This window comes from Seriola aureovittata, chromosome 17 (genome assembly GCF_021018895.1).
Source record: "Seriola aureovittata isolate HTS-2021-v1 ecotype China chromosome 17, ASM2101889v1, whole genome shotgun sequence".
NCBI classification, from domain to species: domain Eukaryota; kingdom Metazoa; phylum Chordata; class Actinopteri; order Carangiformes; family Carangidae; genus Seriola; species Seriola aureovittata.
In genome coordinates, this window is record NC_079380.1 from 13,167,828 (window position 1) to 13,195,820 (window position 27,993).

Below are 27,993 nucleotides of genomic sequence, written 5' to 3' on the forward strand. Positions count from 1 at the left end.
AAACAAATGTATAATAAAAAAGTTGCAAATAAAAGTCAATTAAATTTATTTTTTTGTAAGATATGATTACATTAAAGTTTGGATTTTCCACATCACAATTATTTCCAAAATAATTACAACTGATAACAAATCCTGAATGTACAAGTTTAAGCTTGTCACATGTAAATTCTTGGGTAATATTAATTATGTCCAATTACTGTAGAAATGTGCTGCATGTTATACCAATCGTACGAAAACATGTTATTATGTGAGGCTGTTTGGTTGAAGGAATATAAATTCCCTTTCTTCACATTCTTTTCAGTCTGAAATGACACAATTGTCAGTGCAGGCTTGATATTTTTTCAGACTGTCTTGTGCTTTATGGTTTGACCACAGAGAGGCGCCATAGTCAAATACATAACTACATCTCCAGGGCCAGAAATACAACACTGAGTTTCACTGTGTTCTGCCTGTCAGCTCCTGATAAACAGAGGTTATATTCCCTTTACTGTGCTCTCTTGTTCCACCATGAGAATACCTTGGCACTAGTAATAGAAGAACTGCACAACAGAAATCTCTAAACACCACTCATGGATGCTGGTGTGGCTGATACACTACAGAACTTCACGTTCGGGAAATACACTGTCCCAAAGAAGGGAAGCGTAAATGGAAGAATGAGACTAAAAAAAAAAACAGCACATACACATTCCAGTTTTGTTCTGAGTTTAATCACTGAAACGGATAATGAAGCTCTCCTCTTCCTTTTCGTTTCAGCTGCGTCCCTGAATGTCCTTGGGTGGCCTGAACTGCTCCATGATACATCACAACCATAGTGCGACCATTTCTCACAAGTCTTTGATTTTACTGTTCAGAAACCCACTGTTGTCCTCTAGCTGAGGTTCTGCAGCAGACCAAAGGATATGCATGTTTGTTTTCAATTACAGAGCAGCTAAACAACCAGGGGTTGTGGTTTTTTTTTTTTTTTTTTTTTTTTAATGTGGCATTACTTTGTGAAAGGTTAGGGCCCTCATCTTATACATGAGTGAATATTTTTTATTCTGTATTTTTTATTTAATACATACACAATCAGTGATATTCAAACAAAACATACCACAACACCCTGATGTGTATGTGCATTATCTAAAGTCTGACTTGACAGCATACTGATTGAATAGAGCACTGGGTTTACTGCACTGCAGAGGCAAGACACACCACGAACCACACCGGTCTACACCAGCCACACAGTTGCCATGGAGAAGATTTACACTGATGGATTCAGAGCCAGGCTGTGGCCGAACAGTGCCCATATGCGTGCAATGTGTTTTACCCTCTATGTATCTCAAATGATCGCCTTCCCATCCCCAAAATACAGAACAAAAGTCTTGATGGGCAGCAGGCCTTGAGGCATTACTGAGGGCAATTCTTCACATTTTATAAGATCATGAGCCCAGTCGCATGCAGTGTTGTTAAATGGGCTTTTTTTTTTTTTTTTTTTGCACAGAGCATTCAAGGTGTTTAATGAGGAGAGACCACAGCATTCTCACATGATGGAGGACCTCATCTGGAGTTCATGTGTTGTATGTATGTCTTCTCTTCAGAATGCCATACCAAACCCAAAGCTCACATTCAACATACAATTCATAAACAGCAAAGGTGAGCCAATTTAATCACCACCATCATTATACCAACAATTCCACAAGAATGAAAGTATAATACGTCCAAAAAACATTTCCAGTACCAGGACAGCGAGGGACATATGACTGTACTGAAAATTAAAAAAAAAAAAGACACTGAAAAGAACAGTAAACAAAAACTCAAAATTCAATGAGTTGCTAAAAAAAATAGATATTCCCTGCCCTCAACCAGACTTAAAAATAAAACAATCAACACAGTAAATAATGGAACATGAGCACACTCAGGTCCAAATCTGTTTAGTTTCCATGGCAGCGCTTCCCCAGCAACTGGCAAAGGCAGCGTCTCTAAGCTCTCCCATGTTTTCTTTGCTCTTAAAAATAGATGTATACTAGATTCATACAGTATTTCATAACTAAATTCACAAATGATAAGAATCATAACCATACCTTTAAAAATGTTCTTGCAAAGTTCATAATACGTTGATTTTATTTTGTATTTTTTGTTGGTTTTTTTTGTGTTTTTTTTGCGTTCAGTCCCAAGTGCATATGACAACAACATGTCTTCCACCATGACTAAGTTAAATGCTTGGTCAGTTGAAACGAGAGCACCATGGGAGAGAAAATGGAGGGGGGTGGGGGGGGGGGGGGGGGTGTGAGGGGGTGGGTTGGGTATAGGGGTTCAGAATACTGTAAGAAAAATCCAGATGTGCCCAATCAACATGACAGTCAGTCTCGCTCAGACTCTGCCCCTGCAGCAGGAAGGGAAAGGAGGGAGAGAGAGTGAGGGGTGTGGGGCCTCTTCCCTCTGCCTAAGCCTGGAACTGACGACGCCCGACTCTTCCTCCTTCTCTCCTCTTCATTCAGTTTTGTCAAGTAGATGCCAAGAAGTAGCTCAGTGCTTGTTTTTTTTTTTTTTTTTCTTTTGAAAGGTTGCATGATTTCACACGTCTTTTTTGTTTATGTCCTCCAGAGCTGGAGGCGCAGACTGGTAGTCAAAGAGTTTCAGGTAGGTTTGTGTGTTTGTGTTTCATCCTGTCTCCAGTCCCTTGGCTCTCGCATTTAGAAGCAGTGGTTCTTCGTGGTCAGTGGTCACAAAGACTACTCATACTCGAGGAACTGTTTATGGTAGAATAAGAGATACCTAAAGGAAAAAGAGAAACATTCAGTTCAAGTTTCATACTGTATACTTGCAGTATTGTGCATGTCCCTTTCCATTCTTACCCTTCACTATCGAGTACATCCTTAATGCTGGCCTTGGTGATTATGGCATCATCACATTTGAACCACTGGTCTTTGTGCTGGCGGATGAAGCTGGTGTAGTGGCCACTCTCTAATGTGCCTTGGTGGTTGACCACCGCAAACAAGGAATACCTGAAAATATAGGAAAATAAAGAGCCCTGACGAGCTGGCTCAACATCCTTCTTTAAGTTTGGTTTTGTTTTCTTGTCTGGTTCCACTTTGACACAAGTATCTAATAAAGCCCCATTATCCTCCTCATATATGGCTGCTTTCATTTGTCTAAAACCACACACGGTTGCTCTTTCAGGACATTTTTCACACGTTAAAGAGCACCTTGCATTCGGCCTCTTGTCTTTAACACAAGCAACCTGTTTTAAGACAGTAAATTCCCAGCAAATGTCCTGGAAAATGAAAGCTATTGTAACTGCCATGGATGAAGAAAACTAAGCAGCTTTTAATAGGCTTCAAACTATTTAATTTGGGGAAGTCACAGCCGGATGCCTCAGGTCATTAGCATGTGCTGCTGTGCTACAGTAGAAATTTCTCCTGTGATGACAGTGCTGCAGTGTAACTGCTGACGACAGTGTTAATAAATCACTTTCCTGTAATATATGTTTACCAAGGTACTCACTTATTGTCGTTGTTTAATACATCAACCGTTTGTTGATACTGCCCATTCATTCTGCTCTCTTTACTGCAGGTGACAGGAGAAAAGACAAAGACATTTTTAATGCATGTATGTGTAAACATGCTACACTTGCACATAAATCCACTAGGTGGCAGGATTATCCTATCTATGAAAGCAGATATCTTCCCTGCCTGTACCACTAATGATTCTTCTGTCTCTGAACACTGAATGGATGCTACAGCCAGGGGTGGGGCAAGACTGCTGCTGCATGCTCTACTGACACTAATATATTTTTATAGGGAGCACTTAATAAAGCTGTGTTGGCATACATGCAGATGTGCACAACCACTGCAAGTACACACTATGTATAGTATATTAAAAGTACATTTATAAACATAAGTAAATTGGAGAGCTGCTGTGTAATATTTAGTCAAATCTGTGTTTTCTGAACTGGTGGTCAAGCTAGCATTACAACATTTAATATATGGGTAGCGAAGCTGAGGGGCTGTTTGACAGGGAAAAAGAACACTACGACTTCAATGGGAGTCTCACCTGGATGCCATGAAAGGCGTCATGTCCAACTCTAGAGGGAAGGAAACGTATGTAGTGATCTTCCTCCGCAGTTTAGCAGAGTGCTCAAACCGCTGGAGATGGCCAGAGACGGAGGATGCGAGGACAGGAGAGAGGAGAGGGGGGAAGGGGCAGAAAAATGGTAAGAGAGAGTGGGGGTAGGGGAAAGGGAGAAGAAATATATTTAGAAAGAACAGGCATCAGCATTACAACATACAAAATACAACACATCTAGGTAAAGATGGAAATGCATGTTTTCCACCCTGGCTGTCACACATTTATGCATTCGTAACAAGACAATAACAGGCTTGGATTGATTTAAGACTATCTTCTTGCAGGCTGCTCCTATGAATATCATAAATATATTATAGGCCTCCAATACTATATGATAAATAAAACATGGACAGTGTTGGACTGTACAAGTCATTAAAATCATAGGTGTCCTGGGACACTGTGTGAAAGGACTACACAGTAGGAGGTAATGCACCAACAACTGAATCACATTATGAACACACCTACGCACAAGCAATGTACCAGACAGCTAAGTCACTGCAAAATCTGAACTTTGCCTCCATCAGATGTAAGGCTGCATACACACAGGGCAAAATGTATCATATATTACTGCATACAAAAAATATTTACATATAAAAAATATTTACATATTACATATGAACATCAGTGTTAAACAGGATACAAGTTAAAAAAAATTATATAAAAGTGCCTTAATGTGGAAGATAACATAAGACATAATACACAACACATCCTTTACCACTGCTGTATCTGCTATTTTTGAGTGATGACTGACAAAATTAGATGTGCGAGGGATAAAAACTCAATCTACCCTTAAATAATCAAATTGTCAGACGGTGACAGACAATGTAACAAGTGATAATTGGCAGCACGTTGTCAATGGCTGACTCACTTTGAGATGGAAACATGCTACGATGGGGAGCTTCTTCATTGTCAGCTGTTTGGTGGATTCCTGGTAACTATGGCAACCGCCGCACTTGATTTTGGCACTGCTTCCTAGATGCTCGGGCCGCGTAAACCTGCCGAGAGAGGATTGGAATAAAAAGAGAAGAGGAGAGGATGTGTATGAGCAGAGAACATGTGGGTAGAGAAAGAAAGAGGAAGTGAAAACTGGGAGAAAGCGGAAGAAAGCTGTTATAGTTTGTATGATTTTTTTTTTTTTGTCATGTCACAGGTGCCCTTAATATTTGCACCCTGCCACACCTGTTTAATTATAGAGCTCTGGCTTGAAGTTAATGGGAAGATATCTGAGGGTCCTAACATGGAGTGTGCCTGGTGAGTTTTGGTGCAGCTACTCTGTATGGCAGTGCATCCAACCCAGAGCCCTGCTGGTATTGCCAACGCCTCTATCACCACGGCAACAGCACCAACCAGTTCTGTACCTTTAAGAGACTTGCTGCAGCAACTAGGGGTGTGTGAGTAGCTGCAGTAAAAAAAAAAAAAAAAAAAAAAAAAAAAAAAAAAAAAAGAAAAAGTCAGAAGGAAAGGAGGCGAAGGGGGGGTGAGACAAATACGAGAGGTAGAGAGGGCACGGGGGAAAAGGAATTAGGTGGAGAGGGGAGGGAACGAAATAAAATAAGGAGAGGAGGAAAAGAAATTACAAGAAAGAAGAGGTAGTGGAGGAGATATGAGGGGTCACACCTGCTCTGCCAATGTGGTGATGGGAGAAGATGAGATCAGGGTTGTTGTGCATGAGCAGACAGCATGTGACCCCTTGTACAAGTCGAGGGATGAATGAAATTTATTTGACTACAAGTGGAGACATTTGAGACACATGAATTTGGAGAGGCAGAGGAAGGGATGCAGGAAAATAAGCCTGCTGAGGAGGAAAAAAAGGTAGAAAGTGGCAATACTTTCAAAACGATATGAACATGATTGATTTCTAACAACGTTTAACACTTTCAGTGTTAATGTGCATGAACACAGCGCCATTGATTTAGTGCTATCAAATACACCAAAGTCTAGATGGTGGGGAAATCCGTGTAGTTAGATTAGATGAAGGCAGGACAAAAGACAATGTGTCTGGTATCAGCTGAGAGTAAGGGTGTACCTGCGTAGGCAGTCTGTGAGCGTGGTGGACCCTGACAGGTGGCTCTCTCCATTGACTGTGCTGCCATCCCCTCCTGGGCTGAGGGGCCAGAAAGGTGTGGATGAACCAGGCAGGTCCAGACTGATGTCCCAGAATGGATCTATCGTCGTGGAAACACCACTAGAGAAAAGAAAAGGGAGTGCAATTATGATGTTTAATAAATGGTGTGTGGTTGTGTGTAGGGTTGGTGTAGGTTTGTGTGTCACCAATTACAGGTCATGATGAAAGGATGATGACATAGATGGTAACACAAACGCTTAAATTCATACAGCCTTTAGAGATTCTGATCATGTTTTTGTTTAAGCCGGCTGGGAGATTGAGTGTGTGCATGTGCATAATATCAACACTGTTCTTCCAGGCCCATTTGCAATTCAATGAAGTGTTACATCAAAGTAAATTGGCTTTACATAAGGAATTTGTATTATTGCAGTCCAATGACTGTGATGGACTGCAGCCCAGGGAAAATGGAGGCTTCCAGTGTAGAATGCATGCAGTACACATAAATATATACACACGGGGGATGGGCTGTCGCACATTATTACTGTTAATCAGATGAGTCATGGTGCTGTAATACCCAGTAGTACCTGCAGGTGGCTGTTACGGCAAGTGGTTACGCATTTGTGATGGTAAGAGAGCAGCCCTGCAGTAATATGGCACCGATATGGCACCATTTTTGTTTTTTGCCTTGGGGGATGCATTTTCTGTTGCTTCTTAAAGCCTTACCCATTAGTAATAGGTAGTCAACATGACATTTATTTAATGATTGTGAAGGGGTTCAATTTATGGCATGGTACACAGGATACCATCACTAGCTCCACATCAGCAGTCTCTCTTCTCACTTTGGAGGCAGGCAACGTTGCATTGAGCTGGGCTCAGCTTGCCTGCTAGTCCGTGCAAGGTGCTTTGCAGTTCAGTGCAGCGTGCTAGTGCTAATGTGACAGGACAGCTCTAGGGGGCAGGCAGGCAACGCCTGGGTTTGCTGCTGTCTAGACAGCCCCTCTTACAGCAGCTCCATAGGGACTGGGCCTTTAAATAAGAGCAGTGGAGAGGACACAACCAGTGGTTCACTCACTCTGGGACCACTGGTTATGTCCACATTGATCAGCCCTGCGGTGAGAGGCCACTATAGCATCAGAGGATAGATGTATGATGGATGATGGATGAATGAGTAAATGTAGGAGAAGAGGGATGAGGCGTATAGGTGGGGATGTGATGTCCTACTAAGATGAATGGGCATCAAACATCCCAGGTGGGACTTTATTACAATCCTTTTGGAAACCACAAAAAACAACAACCAGACTGATGCTTAAACTTACTGGCAAACTTGACAAGTAACATCTGATTGCAGGCCACCAGTAAAGATTTGGTCAATGATGCAGTTACAGTGGTTTGGATTGTTGGCCTTCTTCCCATTGTCGTCTCCTGCGGACCACAGAGAGCAGAAAAGTATTAGCACACAAACACACACAGACAACCGTAACAACTTTGTTAGCAACTCTAAAGGACTCCGTCTGGCCCTCTTTCTCACTTTACCATTCCCCTGTAGCAGAGCCTCTATGCACTCTGCACTCCACCTCACAACTCTGAGTCCTCTATAGCCAATCAGAGCACGCCTTACTGCAGGGTCTGCGGGCAAGTCAGCCTGTCATTGCACTGCAGCAGGGCCTGTTGACATCACACTCATACTGCTCGCATGCTCACCGTCCCCTTGGTACACTCCACTGTCAGTCTCCTTCACTATGTTTCCAGTGAAGTAAGGCACTGTGCTCTGTGGGTAGATCTAAGGTACAACTTCACATGCAGCATCAGAGACAGTAGGTGGCACAGTCCCAGACACACTCTTCTCAATCTCTCAACTTTTTTTTTTATGTTTTTCCTTTCAGTCAAAGTTGAACAAGCTGTAATCCTGGCCTGACAGAAAACATTCAAGAATGCACATGCCAAAAAAGAAACTAGAATACACCCTTCAAACTCAATGCATCCAAGGACAACTTCATACGTATAAACAATGAGGATAATACTATGATTGATTACATAGAATTAAGTGAGTCTTACTGATGGTGTCCCCTTTGCAGTGCCTGTGTAGTACGTCCAGCGCTGCGATGAGGAATTCGTGGGCGTCTTGCTGCTCGTAGCCTGCGAGGTGACGTGCGTGTGTCCACACCAGGTGCAGCAGCCGGAAGGGAATGTGGGGCGAACGGTGGCCCGAGTAGAACTGAGAGCAGGGAAGAAAGATGGGAGAGGTGGTGGGGATGAAGGGGAGGTGGTTAGCCCTATTTTTCCACGTTGTTACTGGGAGCATTATATTTTAGCACCTCTTTTTCCATATTACAGCCACATTGCATCATCTATAATTCATCGCTGAGCCAGAACACAAATTTTCTGTCAGTCAAGGTGATTATCTGACTCTTTTAACGGCTCATTTCTAAAGGCTGTGTTACATAGGAATGAATTTCACCACGTCACCTAACAGCTCCAGCTCTAACGACAGCACATCCTTGGAGAGAGGGGATGTGAGGTGCAAAAAGATCCATGTGTACAGTACTGCAGATAACTAAAGGTTGCCATGGGAATTGGAGTGAGTGACAATCCAGGTCAGGGTCATGAGATGTGGGTAAGAAAGTAACAGAGCTGAGCGGAGTGCAGGAGTTGGCGGGGTGCAAACGCTACAATGAAGTTCGAACCAGAGCTCATTAATGCCAGAGATGGCTCTCATTTTTCAACACGTAGCTGTCGCGCACACCTCACTTTATTCTCCACAGTTCCCTCTGAAGTCTGATTGAGCTGTGAGAGGGGAAAACATGCCACGCTGACGTCTCTTTTGAATCTTACAGACTCTGACTTTTCAGCAGTTTGAAGGTGGTTGACAATCGGAATGCGCTACAAGACGAGGAGGAAACGGGAGAGAGAGAGAGAGAGCGAGTGAGAGAGAGAGAGAGAGAGAGGATAGAGTGGCTGATCAAAGAGGGCAGCACCTCCCACCTTCAAAACTAAAAAGCTGTGTGCGTCTGTGTCTGCAGAGTCAGAAGACAGCTTTCGATGACAATGAGTTGGAAATAAGCAACGAAAATAAAGAGTTGGGGACAAGGTGAAGTGGAAAGAGTTGGGGATGATAACAGTGTGTGTGTGCCTATGAGTGTTAAAAGTATTGATTATTTTTTCTTGTGAGTGACCCTAAATTTTCTGTCTCAGACACTGCTTAATACTCAATCAATGACTGCCTCCCTGGGTGATGGAGGTGAGCAATTACCTTCTTTACGTGTTATGTAGCTGAACAGTTCAGCCAGCTGCGACGGGGCAAGGCTCTGTGTGTGTGTGTGTGTGTGTGTGTGTGTGTGTGTGTGTGTTGTTTTGGGGGGTGGTGGTGGGGGTGGGGTGACTCAACTCATCACCATCTGTAGGCTCATATATATTGGGAAGTGAGAGGGTGTAAGGGAAAAGCGAGGCAGTGTGGGAGCAGACTAGGCAGCCATTACATAACATCCAGGGCTGATGAATTTCTTAGATGTAAAAAGCCAATCTTTTGCATCACAGAACTGAGATTAAAAGGCTATAAATGGCTATGCAACATAATTCACACTGACTGATCAGGTTCAATAAAGGCGTAGTTATGGCATTCTGCTCATTCATTTGTATGTGTCTCTGTACATTCCTTTCATGCAGGATTTTTCCCTCCTCTCTGCCTCCCTCTTTGGACACGATAAGAGAGCGCAACAGTGACTCAGCCTTCTGCAGTGGGTTATAGTGCGAAAGAACATTCTGTATTATATGGTTTAAAAAAAACAAAAAAAAAAAAACAGCTCAACTTTGACCAAAACCATATGCTTTTCTTTTCTTTTCTTTAAGGGATTAAAAAAAACCTATACAACAAGTTCACACAGGCAAACTGTGCATCATACCTCCTGAAAGAGCTGCGACATCTCACACACCAGACAGGAGTTTGATTGCATCTCGCACTTGTGTCTGTCGGAGAGGAAGAAGTCTCGCAGCAGTGGTGTGTGTGTTAGGGCCTGAACAATACAGTTCATGAAACATGTGTTGCCCAGGTTTATTAACCCTCGTAAACCTGCAGGACAAGAAGAGAGGAAGTGAAGAGTGAGAACAACATGGAAAAGATTAAACCTGACAGCGCTTATGATTCATACTGCTGGCAATGGATGCAATCTGAATCACCACCAAAGACCTGATTGTTCTCTTTGTTCTGACTTTTATCTGTAGTCAGCTTGCTTATCAGAAATCAACAAATTTAGAGAGAATTCTGGAATTAGTTGCCAAAAGAATAACACATATAATTAATATAGATAGACAGAAAATCAATCAGCAACTAGTTTGATGATCAATTAATCATTTAAGTCTTTTATCGAGCAAAAATGTCAAAAGTTATCTAGTTACACATCCTCAGTTGTGAGGATATGCCTCTCTTTTTTGTCTTCTGTGATAGTAAACTCGGGCTTTAGGAAATTGCAACGGACATTTAAAAAAAAAAAAAATGATTTTATGATAAATGACACAAGCAAAACTATGAATTAATTAATCAAAAAATTACAATTGGCAGCTTAATCACTAAAAATAATTGTTTGTTGCAGTCTTATATGGAAACACACCTGGGTAATTGTTAAGACATAAAAGCCATTGGTGCTTTAAGATTTTGTTTTTTTGTGTGGCTGGAAAGTTAACAATATGGTGTTGGGTCAGGTCTGCCAGCAAAACTGTGTGTATCCTGGAGCAGACCCCAAAGCTGTGAATGGATTCATTTAGAGTGAGAAAGTAAAGCTACAGTCCTTCCAGTGACGGCCAGTAGAACAGGTGAGACACAGTGAGGACTTGGGTCTAATCCAACTGAGCAAGGTTTGGTTTGGGAAGAGAGGGCTCAGTCAGAGCTTAAACACTTCAGAGTGGTTCTCGGTCTACTGCCCAATCTTCGCTACCAACCAGGCTGTTTGAAGATATAAAGGGGTGAAGGATGGCAGGAGACAGTGGGCAGAGGGAAGGGTGAAATCGGCAAAAACACATGAACAAAATCAGGGACAAACAAGGAGATACCAGGAAGAAATCAAAGCTACAGACGACTGACAAAATACAACAGAGAGACAACAAGCTCTGTGGAGACACACAGACAAATTCAGGGCCGCTGTGGTGTGCATCTATCAGAGAGGGAACACTGTGTTCTACCCCCTCAATGCACTGCCTGTGGGACTGCCTAGTCCGGGGTATCACACTTAAATGCATGACTGATCCCCAGTGCACATGTATATAACGCACACACAAACGCACACACAACTGGGGATGAAAAACTGTACCGCTGAAGATTTGTAGTCTAATGCCCACCTATGGTACAGTTTGTAGTGATTTTCCTCCGCTTTGGATTATGTCGTAATAACTCTAGCTCCCTCTTGGTCGGCTCCCACGTCGTGTATTTCTCTCCTATGCCTGTGGACACAAACACAGACAAATAATGTGACGGCACTGAGACATCAGATGGCCTTGTTTCAAAAGCTGTATTAAGTTCTCCGACAGAAAACAAAATGATGTACCTTGCAATTTCCAGGCTTTCCTCTGCTCCTCTTTGGCAATCTGCTCCATGTCTTTGTCGTATATGTAGTCTTGACACACAAAACAATATATTCCGCCGTATAATAAGTCTATCGCTAGAAGCAGGAAGGAGGGAGAGAGAGGGAGAAAGATTGCACCATAATTACAAATAGATTTTTTTTCCCAGCACAGTCATACACATTGGGTTTTATTTTCCCATTTAAACTCTCTGGCGCTGTATAGATGCAGTGAGGTGGCAGTGAAGTGCTTTCTCTACCTGCATTTTTCACTCACCACAATAATGTTTGCATCCGATTGCCTGCACTGAGCAACAATAAGAGATGTGAGGGAAGCAGTGATGGAATAGGTGTATCTGTCTCCCACCCCCACCTGTGCTTTCAACTAACACACCACCCTCTTCCATTCTCCAACTCCACGGCAACAATACTTCAGCTCTGTTGCCGTGACAACCTATTTTTAGCTTAACCGGACATTTTTTCTGTTTTTGGTGCTACCCACACTGACAAAGTGAGCTAACACATCATGTAGAAAACCTGACTGGTGTATGTTACGTTGTTGTCACAGTTGTTCAGTGTGTGGTGTGTGTGTGTGTGTGTGTGTAAATGCAAATGAACCAATTTTGTATACCCACATTATTTTAATGAAATATCCAAGGTTACTGAAGAAAAAAAAAAAAAAAAAAAAAAAACTTGCATTATAGTGAAATAATACAATGACAAAATGTACCCCGGACACTTTTTTTTATTGGTACCCTTCAATAATATTTGGTTGCAACAATGACAGCGTCTTAACGTTTCTTGTAGTTTCTTGTAGTCTTGTAGTCCTTCTTGCAAAAGCAGATTACAGCTCCCTCCAAAGGTTTTCAATGAGATTTAGGTCAGGACTCATTGCTCGCCAGTTTAAAACAGCTCATCTTTTCCTTTTCAGCCATTCTTTTGTGCTGCTGGACGAATGCTTAAGGTCATTTGTCCTGCTAAAAGACCGAAGACCTTCGCTTCAAACCCAGTTTTTACACACTGGGTAACACATTTCGCCCTGAAAATGCCTTGATAATCTTCAGATTTTTTTTGTATTCCTTTGATACATGCAGTGCCTCCAGTAGCAGAGGGAGCAAATCAGCACCACAGCATGATAGAACCTCTACCTTGTTTTTTCTTGTAGGTAGTTGGTTCTTTTCCTTACATGCTTCAGGTTGTCACCAACAAACTGATGCACTGCATTTCCAAAGAGCTTCTGTCCAGAGAACATTTTCCCATAGAGACTGTAGCTTCTCTAGGAAAGTTTTTTACAAACAGTCTTGCCATTTTGTGCCTTTCTTTAGATAAAGGTGTTTTTCTATTTAGGGCATCAGTGTAACACTGAACTGGGATAGCTGTGGTTCAGGAGGCAGAGCGGGTTGATGATGGTTCGATCCTCGGCTCCACGAGTCTGTAAACCCAAGTGTCCCATTGTATCATTGTTGTGAGAGCGTGTATATGTGATAGAAAAGTGCTGTATGGATAGAAAAAGCGCTGTATTAATGGATGAATGTAGCTTGTAGTGTAAAGCGCTTTTGAGTGGTCGATAAGACGCTTGCACTATATAGGTGCAGTCCAGTTACCATTTACCATTTCTTGGCCTTCGCCCACTCCACAGCTCTAGATTGCTGAAGGACGGCCTGAGGCTCTTTAGACATCTTGCAATCTTTGACAATTGCCTTGTAAGCTTTGGATTTGTTATGTTTTTTGATAAAGGCATTTTTGATATTGTGCTGTATGGATAGTGCTGTATGGATAGAAAAAGCGCTGTATTAATGGATGAATGTAGCTTGTAGTGTAAAGCGCATGTAGCTTGTAGTTTAAAGCGCTTTTGAGCGGTCGATAAGACGCTTGCACTATATAGGTGCACTCCAGTTACCATTTACCATTTCTTGGCCTTCGCCCACTCCACAGCTCTAGATTGCTGAAGGACGGCCTGAGGCTCTTTAGACATCTTGCAATCTTTGGCAATTGCCTTGTAAGCTTTGGATTTGTTATGTTTTTTGATAAAGGCATTTTTGATATTTTCAGACAGCTCTCTTATCTTTGCCATTGTGAAAAAAGAAATTGGAAAGAATCAACCCCTTCTTTATGTAGCAAAACCATCGTTCACTGGATAATTCAGGTCATGTGACTACTGAAAATTAAGCACAGGTCTTAGTTGGTTTTTATTTTGTTTGAGGAACAAATTTAAATTAATCAAAAGAGTACCAATAATTGTGTCCATGGAATATTCTGCTTATAAAAAAATTGGTTCATTTGCATTTATTTCTGGAAATACTCTGAATTATGCGCTTCATTTCGACGAGGACTGTGTGCGGTGTGTGAGATAAAATACAAATACATAATGCAGGGAAAAAAATGAATTTCTTTGGAAAACATGATCATCTTTTCATGTCATCTTTGTTTTTTTGCTGGCAAAGCATGGCCACATTAGCTAACTGTGCTCTCAATAGGATGCTCCTCTCTGGACAACAGCAATCCGTTTGAGAGAAAAATGAGAGTGATACAAGTGGCAGCGAGAGTAAAAGGATATTGAGTATGAGTATGGCACAAAACACGGGTAGGAATTCATAAATCTTGCTCACTTGAGTGAAGGACGAGAGCAAAGAATGAGAGGATGAAAATGTGGAAGAAAAGGAGAGGAGGCTGTAAATGGGGTCCAGTGAATGAGAGAGTGAGGTAGCTAGAAAAAAAAAGGACAAGAAGAAAATAGGAAAGGAGTCCTGAAGAGGGAGGCTGTTAGAGAAAAGGAGGTGAAAAAGATGTAAAAAGAGCCCTGAGAAGGGAGCTCGCTATCTAGCAGTCTAGCAGACAGGGGAGTTTGGATTAATTTGATTAGAGGTGGAGAGGAACAGAGTGCCAATGTCAGAGAGGCTCCTGTGGAACGCTTAAAGCTAATTAACACTGTAGCCGTGCACTTGGGGTATGTGTGTGTAACCAAACTGTTGAAATGCATTACATCACTTAAAGCCATTCAGACAAGGACCAAGCCACCCCACTGTCTTCCCTGTTCCCATATATAGATGTCCTTGTCAGGGTAATATCAGAATCTTGCTCATTAATGCCATTGTTTTATTTTGCTTAATTGGCATGTGAGTTTAAGGCAAGGCTCTCTGGTAGCTGTGGATTAGCAATATCTACCCCTCCCTTGCTGCAGCATGAAGGCGAATGTTGTAGCTTAAACCCATGACATTTGACTGGCTAAGGAGCTCCCAGCAGAATGGTAATGCACTGCGGTTAGAGGGAGGTTCAGCTCCTTGTCTGCTCAGAGGAGGAAGTTGCCCAAAGTAATGCTGTAATCCTTCACTGGTAATGGCCGATGCTGCAGTGGACCACAGGGGTGCATGTGAATGTGAAGACTGACGTGATGCGAGTGAGCCTTGGATATAAGGCGGGACAATACATTCATAGCTCTACTGTGAGATAAACAATTGTCTTAATACAATAAGGCAATTACTTAATTTTAACGAGTAGGTGCATGGCTTACCTAGATTGTGTCTCTTGTTTTTTGCGTGCTCGTGGATGTGTTTCTTCGTAAAACAGCCGAAAAAGACGCAGTAGAGACAAGAGTGGAGTCGGTTCAGGTGGGCGCCACACATGTGACAAATGCACGACTTGGCCTGGAGAGAAAGACCCAAGGGAGGACCAGGGATTGGGGTGGGGAGAAAAAGGAATTGAGAGCACAAAAAGAAGAAGACAAGTCAGTATGGTGAGAGAAATCCTCTGCAGCAGGACAGAGCCCGGAGCTGTAATGTAGAGTGGCACAGGCAGACAGAGTGGAAGTCCCTGCCAGCTGAGTTAGATTTGTATCTTCCAGTCAGTCACACAAACACTTTGAAGGATACAGTACTTGAATAGATCTGATATGAAGACAGGCTAAAGACTTCTGGGCCTGTTGACAAATCCAATGCAGCTGAATAACAACATATTTCCACACTGAATCTTTCGCTCTCTAACACATGCAGGGCATGATGGGATTTAATGCTTGGCGGGCAACACTGAAGACAGCGAGCAGGATCTGTCGGAAGCCCACACTAGCAGTGGCTGGTGTTTGCGCGATTGGTTTGACAACAGCACTCAGGGGTGACCGGAAATTTTTTTTTTTTTTTTAGAAAGCCTGACATCTTCAGCAAATCTGCAAAAAAAAAAAAAAAAAAAAAAAAAAAAAAAGAGCACTGCAGGGGCCACACAGGAGCACTGGTCCCCACCTTACGCAGAACATAAACTTTACAAATGTGGTTAAGGGTAGCCCTGAGAAGGGTTAGTCTAGCATGAGTGCCAAACGTAGTAAGGGAGGGAAAAGACAAGTGTGGGCATGTTGAACTTTGTCATAAATTCTGGGAACACGTGGGATACAGATGCTGTGTGTGAGCACAGGCGCATGTGTGAGTTTGATTCTTTATAACTGCATTATGAAGACTGCAGCCGTCTAAAAGCTCTCGCAATGTAACACACAACCCCAATCACTCGAACAGGTTTCAGTGTAAAAGCATCCAACAACACTCAAGCTAATGAACACAGCAGCGTAGGCCACAAAGACAGACAGGGTATATGGCTGCCTGGTTTTATGACAGTACAATATTAGAGAGCTTCAACAGCTGCTCTGCTGGTGAAAAAAGATGGGGCTGTGATACACAGCACAAGCACCTGAAGATGTGTTACGGTAATATGAGCAATACACCTGATTCTACTTGGGTCATTAAAAAGAAACAGTACATCAGTAAATGCAAATTCTTTTAGCAGTGAATACACACTGCTTTGCCTGAAGAGTTCTGTTGGTAAGATGAGTGAATGTGCAGCAGAAAGTTGTCAGCATGCCTGCCTTGAGAGGGAGAAATTGAATAACAGAAGGGATGGAAAGAGAGGAAACAGATCTAATCAAAGCCTTTCAGGGTGCAGACCTGCTGCAATGAGTCGCCCACTCATATAGAGAAGGCAGAAGGAAAGGAGGTGTGAAGCAAAGGTGAAGAGATGCAAAATGAGAAAGTGACTATGGGCGAGAGAGGTTTACCAGTTTTAGGTTTCTGGTACACTCCCACATAGCTAAAGCTACTGGACATGAACTCGACAGCCCTGCTCAGTATTGTGTGCCTGTTGCTATCTTTTAACTAGCGATACAATAGTATAACCCAACACCATCTGAACAAAATTCAAGCTTGCTGCACCAGAGAAAAATAAAAGAGGCTGTGCCCATCAGTTTCACTTCCTTCTCTCTGGATGACGCATAACACAGAACAGTCTGTGTAATGGGATGACTACGCAACTAAAACCGATACTGTTTGCGTGGAATAATAAAGCAGTGTTTATCACACTTAACCCACAGGATGACTCAAAACCTCAACATCCAAGGCTAAAACATTTTATTTTATTATGAAGCTTAGTGGCTACCTCAAGAACCAACTCAAAGTTATCAAACAAAAGATTTACCATATATACTCTAATATAGCTCGAAGTGTACTACATGTTAGTGTAATGATTGAAGTGTCCAATTTGAGAAAAAGCATATCAATCACTCTCTTTCTAAATATATATATTATAAATATGAACAATAATACCAAGACACCTGCTTTGAATCTTGACATTACAGCATCTGGTATCTCATGCTATGGGAAACTTTTAATTATTATTAGGCTTCATTTTAAGCACATGCCTTCTACAGGTGGTTTAACAAACAGATGAGAAAGTGCACTTGGATTTCCTTAAAATGTGTCTAGTTTTCCTAATGGGAGAAGTCAGACAGATTTTGAAGGTTGTTGAGACCTGAATCTGCAGAGCTGGAATGGCAAAACTGTGGGAGTGGACTGAAATGATCAGAAATTCTGATTGAGCAGGTGGATGCAAAGCTGAAATAATAGTCCCAGACAGAAGTGATTCAGTCTTCACTCGTTCATTTGCTCAAATCATGGTACACTAGGGAGGGGTGTTACATGAAACACCAGGCCTGCGTTTTGGCTGAGCATTAGTGGGCATGGGCTAGATTGTGATGACATTGCAGTGGTGGGGATATTCAGGGTCGCAGACCCTAAGCTCTGTTTTCATTCAAATTGGTCTGTTAGCCAGGCAGCTTTGAATAAGAGGAGTAGCAGTACCAAAGAAGGGAGGGGACTTTTTCCTAGGTGGGACAAATGTTGAGTGATGGATAGAGTGAAGAAACAAAGTGTTGACTGACTATAAAACCAAGATCAAGACTGACATCTACAGCAGACTCTTTAAAGTTTTAAAGGCAGAGCTTATGTCACTGGCATCCAAAGAGAAAAGAACAGCACAAAGTTAAAAAGGGAAAGAGTGAAGCAGGACTTGTGTTTTTAGTTTGAATGAAGTAAACTGTGCAAAGACAGAACACACTGTGTGGAAACACAGCTGAGTACATATGAAATCCTAAATGTATGTTTTTTTTGTTGCCTCTCTAAGCCTGTCCTATCTAAGCAGTGATGCCATTAATCCCCCCCTCTCCTTCATTGCACCAGGACTCCAATTCAAAAACAAGAAACCCTGCCAATGCCACGCCTTGCCCTCTTCCTCACCCCCCTCCTCCTCCTGCCTTAACACCCCTTTAGTGGGCAGAAAATCTATCTCAGCTCCAGCACCCACAGTTCACAGGCTGTCTATTCCTCAGTGTCAGCAGTCTTGCATCTCTGTGCACCCAGGGCTTTTAATGTTCTATTAGATCAGCTATTGATCAGCCGCTGGCTCAGATGACTGGAACAAGTGTCGGACAGGTAGCAAGCTCACGTTCGTGCTGCGCAAGACTGCATCTCCCATCTGGGATGGGTTCTTTGAGGCCAGTTAGGCTGGGCTCCATGTCCAAGAGGTATGACCCACTAGTGTAGAAAGCTGGTGATTGATGGAAGAACAGATGCAGAAAGGCATTAGCTGGATGAATAGATCCGCAATATATCTTTAACGTGAACATAAGATAGCATTACATGCTTTGTGGGGCTGTGTGTGGCTGTCAACTAACAATGACCCAGGTGGAGAAACTATGAATTCTCCAGTGTTTTAGATCTAGCTGAAAACATATAAAACTAAATGAAGCAACAGCCATGCCTCACACCCAGCTTCCCCTCCTGCATTCTTTCAATCTGGCTGCATTATTCTTCCTTCAGCATTTAGGTTAATGCATTCATACATTCAAACGGAGCCAGTAATGTGATGAGCTGCAACTGAGGAGGAGAGAGAATGACGACGATGATTATGATGTGGACAAAGGTCTGGCTCTACTGAGCACGCTCCTGCTGCTGCAAAGAACAGACCAGGGAGGGGATGGGAGGGGAGGAGAGGAGGGGATGGGAGGGGAGGGGAGGGGAGGAGAGGAGAGGAGGGGATGGGAGGGGGAGTCAATACAGAGCAGAGAGCATGGCTATATGAGAGCAGTGACTCACCATGCTGCCTCACACTCATAAGCCTGTGCATGCCTCTAAACACACACATACTTATACACCAACAAAATTAACAATGGCTGACATGCGTACTGCAAACTATAAATATGCATACAAAAACATGAATAATCCCTCCACAAGCATATATACATACATGAACATTGTTAGACATTTGCTTTGGATGCTCAAACACACATACATACAGTCCTTTCTGATTCTATATTTAATATGAACATGCCAAGGGGGGCTGGGGAAGGAGACTGATGGGGATGAGCCAGAACCGTGCTTCCTACTGACCCCGTGGGGCTGCAGCCTGTCAGTGCTTTGGCAGGATGATGTTGTTACCCCCACCCCCCGAAACCCACATCCCCACTATCTTCACATGACAATGCCTAGCCTGCAGTATGCAGTCCAAATAAAAAGCCCCGGAGACACACATGCACACAATATAAATCTCACTCTATTCCCTTTTCACTTCCATCCTCCATCAGCTCATTGTAACCTCTGTTGACAATGACATGCTGTGTGGTCTTTTTGTGAGAATGTATTCCCACCTCATCCAAATGAATCTGAGTTATGTGTAGTTTGGCCTCATACTGTCACGCAACACTGTAAGGACATTATAGCTAAACCCTGAGCCCCGTGGAGTGTAGCTTCTTGTAAGGGGGTTTGCTCAAGTTGTGTAGGTTGCTATGATAAAGCGTTTTGCATCACATGTGATGGCTCTACATAGGCGTGCATGTGTGGATGTGATTATGATCGCTCAATTAGGGAGAGTTAGGCTGTGCTTGTTTCCTGACTTCCAGATATCAGTGGGTGTAAGGGAAAAAAGAAGAGGCGGCAGAATAGTTTCCACTCACAAAAGTACGGTAAAAATGCTGGTTTATGCTACAGTTCGCTTTATCATTTGGAAAAAATATCAATTGTTCCGAGGCTGGCTACCTGAGTCTATGTACACATTTCAGAGAGGGTCTAGTGGAATACACACATGCTTAGAAACCAGCTGTACTGCATCAAAGAGTACTTATGAATCACTGCAGAAAGCCCCATCACACAACAGCACCAAGCCAACATCTATCCAATGCAGCAGGATCTGGATTGACCAAAGCCACAAAAAAAAAAAAAAAAAAAAAATTCAAATAACATTGACAAAAATGTACAGCAAGAGGACAGATTGTGCAGATAGATTGTGTGTTTTGTTGTGACTGTCTGCACAGATGGTTAACAGTCTAGCTAAACAAGCTAAACAAAAGGCTGTGTGATCATTTGTCAAACCTTGCAGATACCAGATGCCCACAGCCACGCCGCTCCACCAAAAGAACACACACACACACACAGACACAGACACACACACACACACACACACACACACACACACAGACACACACAGACACACAGACACACACACACACACACACACACACACAGAAGGAGGACTGTGCATGTGACTGACACCCACAGCACACGGCCTCTGACTGGAGACTCCCCTTGGACTCAAATCTCATCAGATCATATGTTGATTACTTTTTTTCCCCCATGGCACCAATCAGGGTCCACAAAGCCTAGAACATTACCCCAAGGAAAACCTATAAGCAGTACTTACAGAATAGAGGCACAGTGGGGCTATTAGTGCAAAAGTCTGTAAAAAGTGAGCAGACCTAAGTAATAAATTATGTTCCAAGAGTCTAATGCTACAATTTTCCCCTTTTTTGACAGCGACAGAGAACCATCTCTAGACAAAATGCCTATTAGGGCTCAAATATATCCAGAAAATCATTGATACGAATCACAATTTTAATGGGAATTTTAAAATGTCATTTTCACTGAAGACATATAAAAATAATGATGATGTGATTTTCTGGGGTCTGTATCAAACAAGCATGTTCCCGTATATGTCAAGAATATGATTAGTAGGCCGGGGCATCTCTGTAACTCAGATGCTTCATTTATAACAGTATGGTGTGACACATTTTACCTTTATCAAAAAAATTCCAGGCCCTCCGGTTTGAATATTGCACTTGACCATATTGTGCTTTCAAAAATATTTTGATTAATTATTCAGCCCTAATGTCTAGCCCAAAGAAAAGCAGTCACATTGATTCAAGGTTTTAACAATAGGGAATAATTGAGTGTCCACACTCCAAGAGATTGATTACCTCTTGGTTTTGGGCTTGGTCGGCCCCTGGAGAGTGATTGACAGCTCATTAGCCAGATGGTGGTACTAAGGGAGGGCTGGACAGCAGCCTCATTGGCTAGCTCAGGCCATGACCAGCATGCTTTGTAGCCGTGGTGTCTTTCCAGACGCTTTTGGACGGTCAAATGAGAAGCACTATCTCTGGGTGAAGGGATGGCAACGAGGAGAAATGGTCAGTGGGAGGGAGGGAGAGATGGAAGAGGGACTCAGTCAAAAAAGAGAACTTGTCTGAGGAGGAGGGGCTGAGATCAGAGCTGGATGCAGCTTACACAGAGATGAGCATATTCAAAACGCAAAGTCATGCTTGTCCTCACTCGTACACATTTTAACCGTTACCAGGTTTTAAGCGCTTACATCGTCCTTGCACATACTGTATTAGGCTTTAGTAACCTCCCCCAAAAATAAAACAGATGCCACTTTATAGATTAACATGCCAGCCTGATTTTCTTGAGTCTTCTCTACATTGCTTCTCTGAAGGAAAAGTTTAACACTGCTAATTAACAGCCTCCTGCAGCATCCCATGCAAATTCCTGTGCCAACGTTGCATATACTTGACCAGGATTGCTCCCTAGTGGAAGATTGGGCAAAAAAACTGCTGTACCAAAGCTTTTCCTCTCCTTTAGCATCTCCGATCAGAAATACATGGCAAGGATGGAAGGCACTGAGGCACAACACATCCAGTATAGTCAGAAACTGGGAGACAATAGCATGTGAAAGGGACACCACAAGGTGACACACAAAGCCCCAGATTACTCTGGGAGGAGGTTGCAGACCTTGTGCCATTTGTTTAGTCTGAGTCACTGAGCCACAGCCATGGTGACTGACAGACCAAAAGCCACATTAGACAAGATCTGGGAGTGACAGAAAGCACACAGACATGGAAGAAATAGGCCTGGATGAGAGCCAGAAACCAACATCTGACATCACCAAAGAGAGAGTTGGCTATGAAGCGGTGGTATGAGGAAAAAGAAGAAGGGAATATGAGAGGATTACAAGCTTGGCTATACATTTCACAGGATCCAAGAATTTAGATGCAAACCTCTATGAATAGGAGATGTGTCATTTTAACAATGCAGTGAATGGTTTGTGTAATTTCAAAATTGTAACAACTGCACTATTACAAATTACCAAAAGATAAACAATACACGCAATTTTTGCAGAAATTTGATGGCATAATCAAACTGTAACAAGAATCATGGGCTGAACTAGGTTTGCAAATAGAAAAAAAAGCAAAAGCAAGCAAAAGGAGGAAGAAGCGTAGGAGTGAGCGCAGAAGAGGAACGGATGAGGCCTATGAAGAGGCTGGAGGAATAGATCCCGATGCTACAAACGTATGCTGATGAGTCAGGGAGCAGGCCTGTGATGTGATGGAGACTGATCTGACAAAGAGATCTGCTCCCAGCACAGGAATCAGGCACTCTCCGGGATGGGCTGTGCCTCGGTGCAGTGTGTGTGTGTGTTTGTGTGTGTGCGCGCGTGTGCGTGTGTGTTTGCGTGCGTGTGTGTGTGTGTGTGTGTGTGTGTGAAATGGGAGAAAAGAGTGACAGAAGGAAGTATGTGTCATCCTTGAAAATCTTCCTCCCTCTGAAATTCCCAACAATATCTGGCAAACGATTTCTCTCTCATCCTCTCTCATCACAGGCAGAGAGTGGGTTTGAACTTGTGGGAAAGGAGGGTTGTTGTTCCTCTGATCCTATATGATTTATCAAAACTAGAAGATAAAAAAAAAAGTTGAGTTCAGTCAGCTCTCTAATCACGACCCTTACCCCTTTATTCAAAGTGACAGCAAATTCTTCAAAGCAGTTATGGCTGTAAAATTCTACCAACCCCACCCACCCACTGCTTTCATCTCATCCAATTTCCACTCATCCTAAGATAATAGCTCTGGTTTAACTGCATGGCAGATTCCTTCATGGTAGCAGTGTTTTACTAGACACAGAACCTTCTCTTACAAATGATAAATCGAGTCCATACTGCTGGATGGAGCAGCACACAAAATAAATAACCATGACCGTCATGAATATTTACAACATCCCTCAACCACCACAGCCATTCACAAAATATAAATTATGAATATGACTGAAGTCGGGGTCTAAAGAGGAATGAATTCAACTGTTAAAAGCAAGAGCAGGTTTCTATCTATGAGCTGTGGCGACATCCTTCTGTGCAAATCTGCTTAAATGGCAATTGGCAATCTGGTGGAACATGAATCTCAATTAAGAGGGGAAACATCAGAAATCTGTTCAGACAAAAGCAAACTAAGGCTCACATGCCGTACTCAAACAATAATTCACTGAACTCCGTAAATATCACTGCACTGTAATAATACATTTAGAGACAGGAGTCAAAGTAAGGATTCAGGAAGCTACAAGGGGAAGTAGATCAGAACAATAGTTCCTCCACTGACATGGAGCTGATTTTTGACATGACACAAACTGGCAGTTTATATGGGTGTAGCCCGTCTGGCTACGTGGCATGGCCAATCAGAATCTGTCTGCTAACTGACAGCCCTCGACATGTGGCACACCTTGACCAGTACAGAATATAATGAAGCATTGAAGCTCAAAAGAAAAATAGAAAATGAGTTATTAGTCTGGATCTAATGCCCATTAACACCGAAGGGAAAACACTATTGCATACTTGTTCATGCTTGCCATCTCCCTTAGTGGGACATCTTTAATACACTGCTCAATTTGCATTTAATTGTTTTCTCCGTAGAGCATTTGTGTCATATACAATTATAGAATGATTTAGGTATAATTAGTTGTTGTGCACAGAAGACAATTAAGATATGTTTACCCAAAAGACCAGAACGAAACCACAACAATAACAATTTTAACAAGTTAAACCAATAATTTGTGGTTGACACTAGTGTGCATTTCATGGGGCATTTCATCAAGGACTAACCTGGCAAAAAGATAACTATCCTAATGTCTCTGAATAAAAGATAAGCGATCCCAAGCCAAATTGGGCCACAGTATCATCTCTGGTAATTCGTAACTATGGCATTCATTCAGCCATTTTTTACCCATGTGGGTTTTAGTCTGTGCATGCAGAGCAGGTGACAGATTTTCCACCAATGTTATTGCACATCGCCTGGGAATTGATTTTAGCTTGAGGTAGAGAGGATGACAGCTTGCAGGGAGGCTGCTGAGGACAGACAACAAAAAGGGAGAGAAAGACGCGAGGAAAACAAGAGAAGGTGAAAAACGGCAATTCAGGATAAAAGGAACTGGCTAATGAAACGCATCTCTTCTATCCTTCGTCATTGAATGACAATTTCTTTCAACCCCTCTATGCCGAAGGTGCCTCTTTACTACAGTGTTTTCCCTGTTTGTCTGTTAATGCACTACTGATGGACAAATATGCAGTAACCTATTCAAATACCCATTTCAACATAACAAGGACAGATGCAGGATTTGTATGTGTATTTCTGTTCCACAATGTTAAGATACCAGGATAAGATGTCTGAGAAGTCTTAGTGAGCTAAATCACAATTCAGAGCTGAACAAAAACCAAGACTGCCTCACCTCATGAGAATACACTGCCTGTGTACCACTGGAGCAGCACAACACCTGCTCTGCATGTTAGATTAGTTAGGTGGTGAAGAGGCTGAGTGAAGGGGGTGTGAGGCACAAACTCATACTCCCATATAGACATCCTGAAGGGCAATTAGGGAGCAGGGAGCCACTGTTGTCTCCTTTTTCTCTGTATCAATTACCTGGACTATCATTGTCTGGGTACAGATGAGCAGAGCAGAACCACTAAGTACACACCTTAACAGACGTTAGACAGCTGGTATACAAAAAATTCACAGGCAAAGCTAAAAGAATGGCTTTCATTAGCAAAACTGACCACTAAATGCTGATTTTAAAAACAACTCAGTTTGTCCACAGCTGTATTCAGAAACACAACAGCATGGCCACTTTCACAATCTTTCAAAGCATAGGTAAAGGAGAAAAATATGCGCAGCCCTCGCCCTTTTCCCTTGCATTACAGCCAAAAATATATCTATAAAATTAATTATATATCTAAAATGGCATTATTAGATAAAGTGCAGTATTCCAGCGCAGTTTTTCAGTGACAGGGACCTGGTAAGGCCTATTGTCAGTTATGTAAGATTACCTCAAGATTCTAAGGCCACAGGTGTATTGCGACACAGTGACATGTGAGAGGAAGTAGGTGGTGCTCATTTCTAAGACAAAAAAAACTGCACTGACATGGACTGCAGGGAAACAGAGCATAAAAGTACAACCCAGCCTAAAACTATCAATGACTTTAAAGTGTACAGAAACCTTCTCACGACAGTACAATCTAAAAGGGATTAAATGTAAAACTGTCTCTGAGTGCCATCTAACCTCGAGGAACCCGGAGCACTCATGCAGCGTGCCACCAAGTACAGGGCACGGTAGCAAAACAGGAGAAAGAAATTTCACCATAGCCCTCACATGTTGTCACTGTGTTTCTCTTGACATGGCAGAAACATAAAAAGGTGTTTGTCAGGGGTAAATCTAAAAGTGAAAAGTGGTGGCTGCTGGGAATGGAGGACATGATATTTGCAACAAGGGTAGCGGTGTGAGATTGGCAGTGATGGTGCTGAGACAGTGAGCCTTTCAAAACTGATACAGAAATAGTTCTCCCAGAAGTAACCAACAAACCAGGTTTACAACAGCTTAACACACCTAGGAGGATGGGCAGAACATTGTGAATCACTATGAAGTGAGCATTAGAAAGCACCCCACAAGTTGTACCCGTGACAGACTAACTGAGCTCCTGTTGGTCCCATTACTGTGAGATAGAGTGTGAGAATAAAAAAACAAGACAAATTAATATTTGCTCTTGCTGCAGTGTCACCCACTACACTGTCTGACAACCTTTTCGGACTGCCTCATACATTTTCAGATGTTCTTGGCACTTGGTAATTCTGATGTACTTCAGGGTGCAAAAAGCATCAAATAAGACAATGTGAGCACCATGCTCAAACCAAAGCATGTCATTTTCCACTTGCTATTTGGTTGATAAGCCCTCAGTGTAACTGAATTATGCTTTTGGCTCCTCTGTTCACAGTCCACCCTCCCACCAGGTAGTCTTACTGGCTGTAACAGTATCACAGCAGATCCAAGGATGGGGCTGAAATCTTCCGCTACATAGGTTTACATCTAAAATTCAGTCCATTAAATGAAAAGGCACTGAGGCACACAGGTAGGTGAGCAAGGGGAGAGAAAGCAAGCCAGCTCTCATCTGAACTATCTACAGTATGTCAGTGAAGATGAGGAGGGAATAAGCATCAACTCACCAGCTCTGTCCATCCTGCATCACTCTGACGCACCTATTTTAGCACAACGACATAAAGATGTGTGACATTCATAAGAGAGGCATGGATTTCTTGTGACAACAATCAAGCAACCTACAAATTGTTGCTAAGCCACAGTGAAAATAAAGCTTCTAGTTTTTGTTTTTTTTTCCAAAATGAACATCATGACACAAAAACAATAAAAAACAAGTTTAAGTTGACAAAAAGGAAGAGAAAGGGTGGGAAAGTGAGAGAGACTGCAACACAGTCCAGTGATGACTTCACACTGAAGAGAGCTATTCGGAGCTGTGTAGGCCGAGCAGGTTTGGGATGAGCTAAAAAAGAAATGGGCAATAAAGTAATGAGCCGACTCCTCAACATCCAAACTCCTGAGTGAATGACCAGTGCAGAAAAAACACTGACCTGGGATGCCTAGGAGTGAACCGCTAATCTGTGGACCCAGTGTGTGCGTGTGGAGAGACACAATGGGTCCATTTGGTGAGGTAATGTTAGCCCATGGCCACAACTCTCCTCAAACCCAACTTTAGCCATCCAGCTTACTATACAGCTTCTACTAAACAGCGCTCAGCTAACATTGCCGACTGGCTCCCAACAAAAGGTTGAAAAGCTTTAGCTACTAAACACAAATTAAGGGTTGCAGCTAAAATTGCAATGAAGTCTCCGCAGTTCGCGAAGCAGAGTCTTGCTAGCTAACTTACCGGTGATAACCTAGCTGGCTAACCCTAGTACTAGCAACATTGCTGCTGCAAGAGTAGTTTCAGTAAGACCGTAGTTTTGATAAACACCGTTCAGTGATTGTGCTTCATGTGGGACATCATTTGCACTCCAGTTCTGTGTCTGTATGTGCCACATTCAAATTATTTGACTTTTGTTTCTGAAGCTAACGTTGCAGTTCCTGTGTTTTTACCTTGCGTCTCCTGGTCTCAGCAGTACCACTCCAAACAAAGCATTGGTATATGACTCGAAGATTTTGTTTCCAATTGTCCACCTTATAACCGTTCACATGGGAGCACCCGGCCGGACTCATGACAGACAAAACATTCAGTTTGGGTTTTTAGGTGACAATGAAAAGTCTCCTGGATGATTCACTTAGCTAGCTGGCTAGCACGAACTGTCTGTCCAGAAATGGTTTCCGTTTGGAAATGGGACAATCGATGTAGTATCCAAAATGCTCCTCGGGCATCTGACAAACACGGTCTTTGATTAACTAGCTAAAAATCTGTTCATGTGTCTAACAGAAATACCACTTCACTAAGATTTCTGTTCCCTTTGCTGTTTTGACAGTTGCCTTTTCCTTTAACGTTAGCTCCACTTCCACTCTCACGATTAGTTAGCTTTCTTTCTCTAGTTAGCCTGCTAACACT

At 42.6% G+C, this 27,993-nt stretch overlaps 1 protein-coding gene across 2 annotated transcripts; it reads right to left on the reverse strand.

Moving 5' to 3' along the window:
• Nucleotides 1-83: 83 nt before the first annotated feature.
• LOC130184802 (ubiquitin carboxyl-terminal hydrolase 22-like) lies at nucleotides 84-27,993 on the reverse strand. Of its 2 annotated transcripts, XM_056400836.1 has the most exons (14): nucleotides 27,537-27,993; nucleotides 26,612-26,644; nucleotides 15,230-15,362; nucleotides 11,704-11,817; nucleotides 11,498-11,599; nucleotides 10,069-10,235; nucleotides 8,225-8,384; nucleotides 7,486-7,591; nucleotides 6,131-6,289; nucleotides 4,973-5,099; nucleotides 4,033-4,124; nucleotides 3,484-3,546; nucleotides 2,835-2,984; nucleotides 84-2,754 (listed from the first exon to the last, which is right to left on the reverse strand). In XM_056400836.1, exons 1-14 carry the CDS (start codon nucleotides 27,654-27,656, stop codon nucleotides 2,712-2,714), a joined length of 1,569 nt encoding a protein of 522 aa, XP_056256811.1. In that variant the 5' UTR covers nucleotides 27,657-27,993; the 3' UTR covers nucleotides 84-2,711. The 2 variants fall into 2 exon arrangements, with proteins under 2 accessions (XP_056256811.1, XP_056256812.1); XM_056400837.1 differs by lacking the exon at nucleotides 26,612-26,644 and having other exon boundaries at nucleotides 27,537-27,991.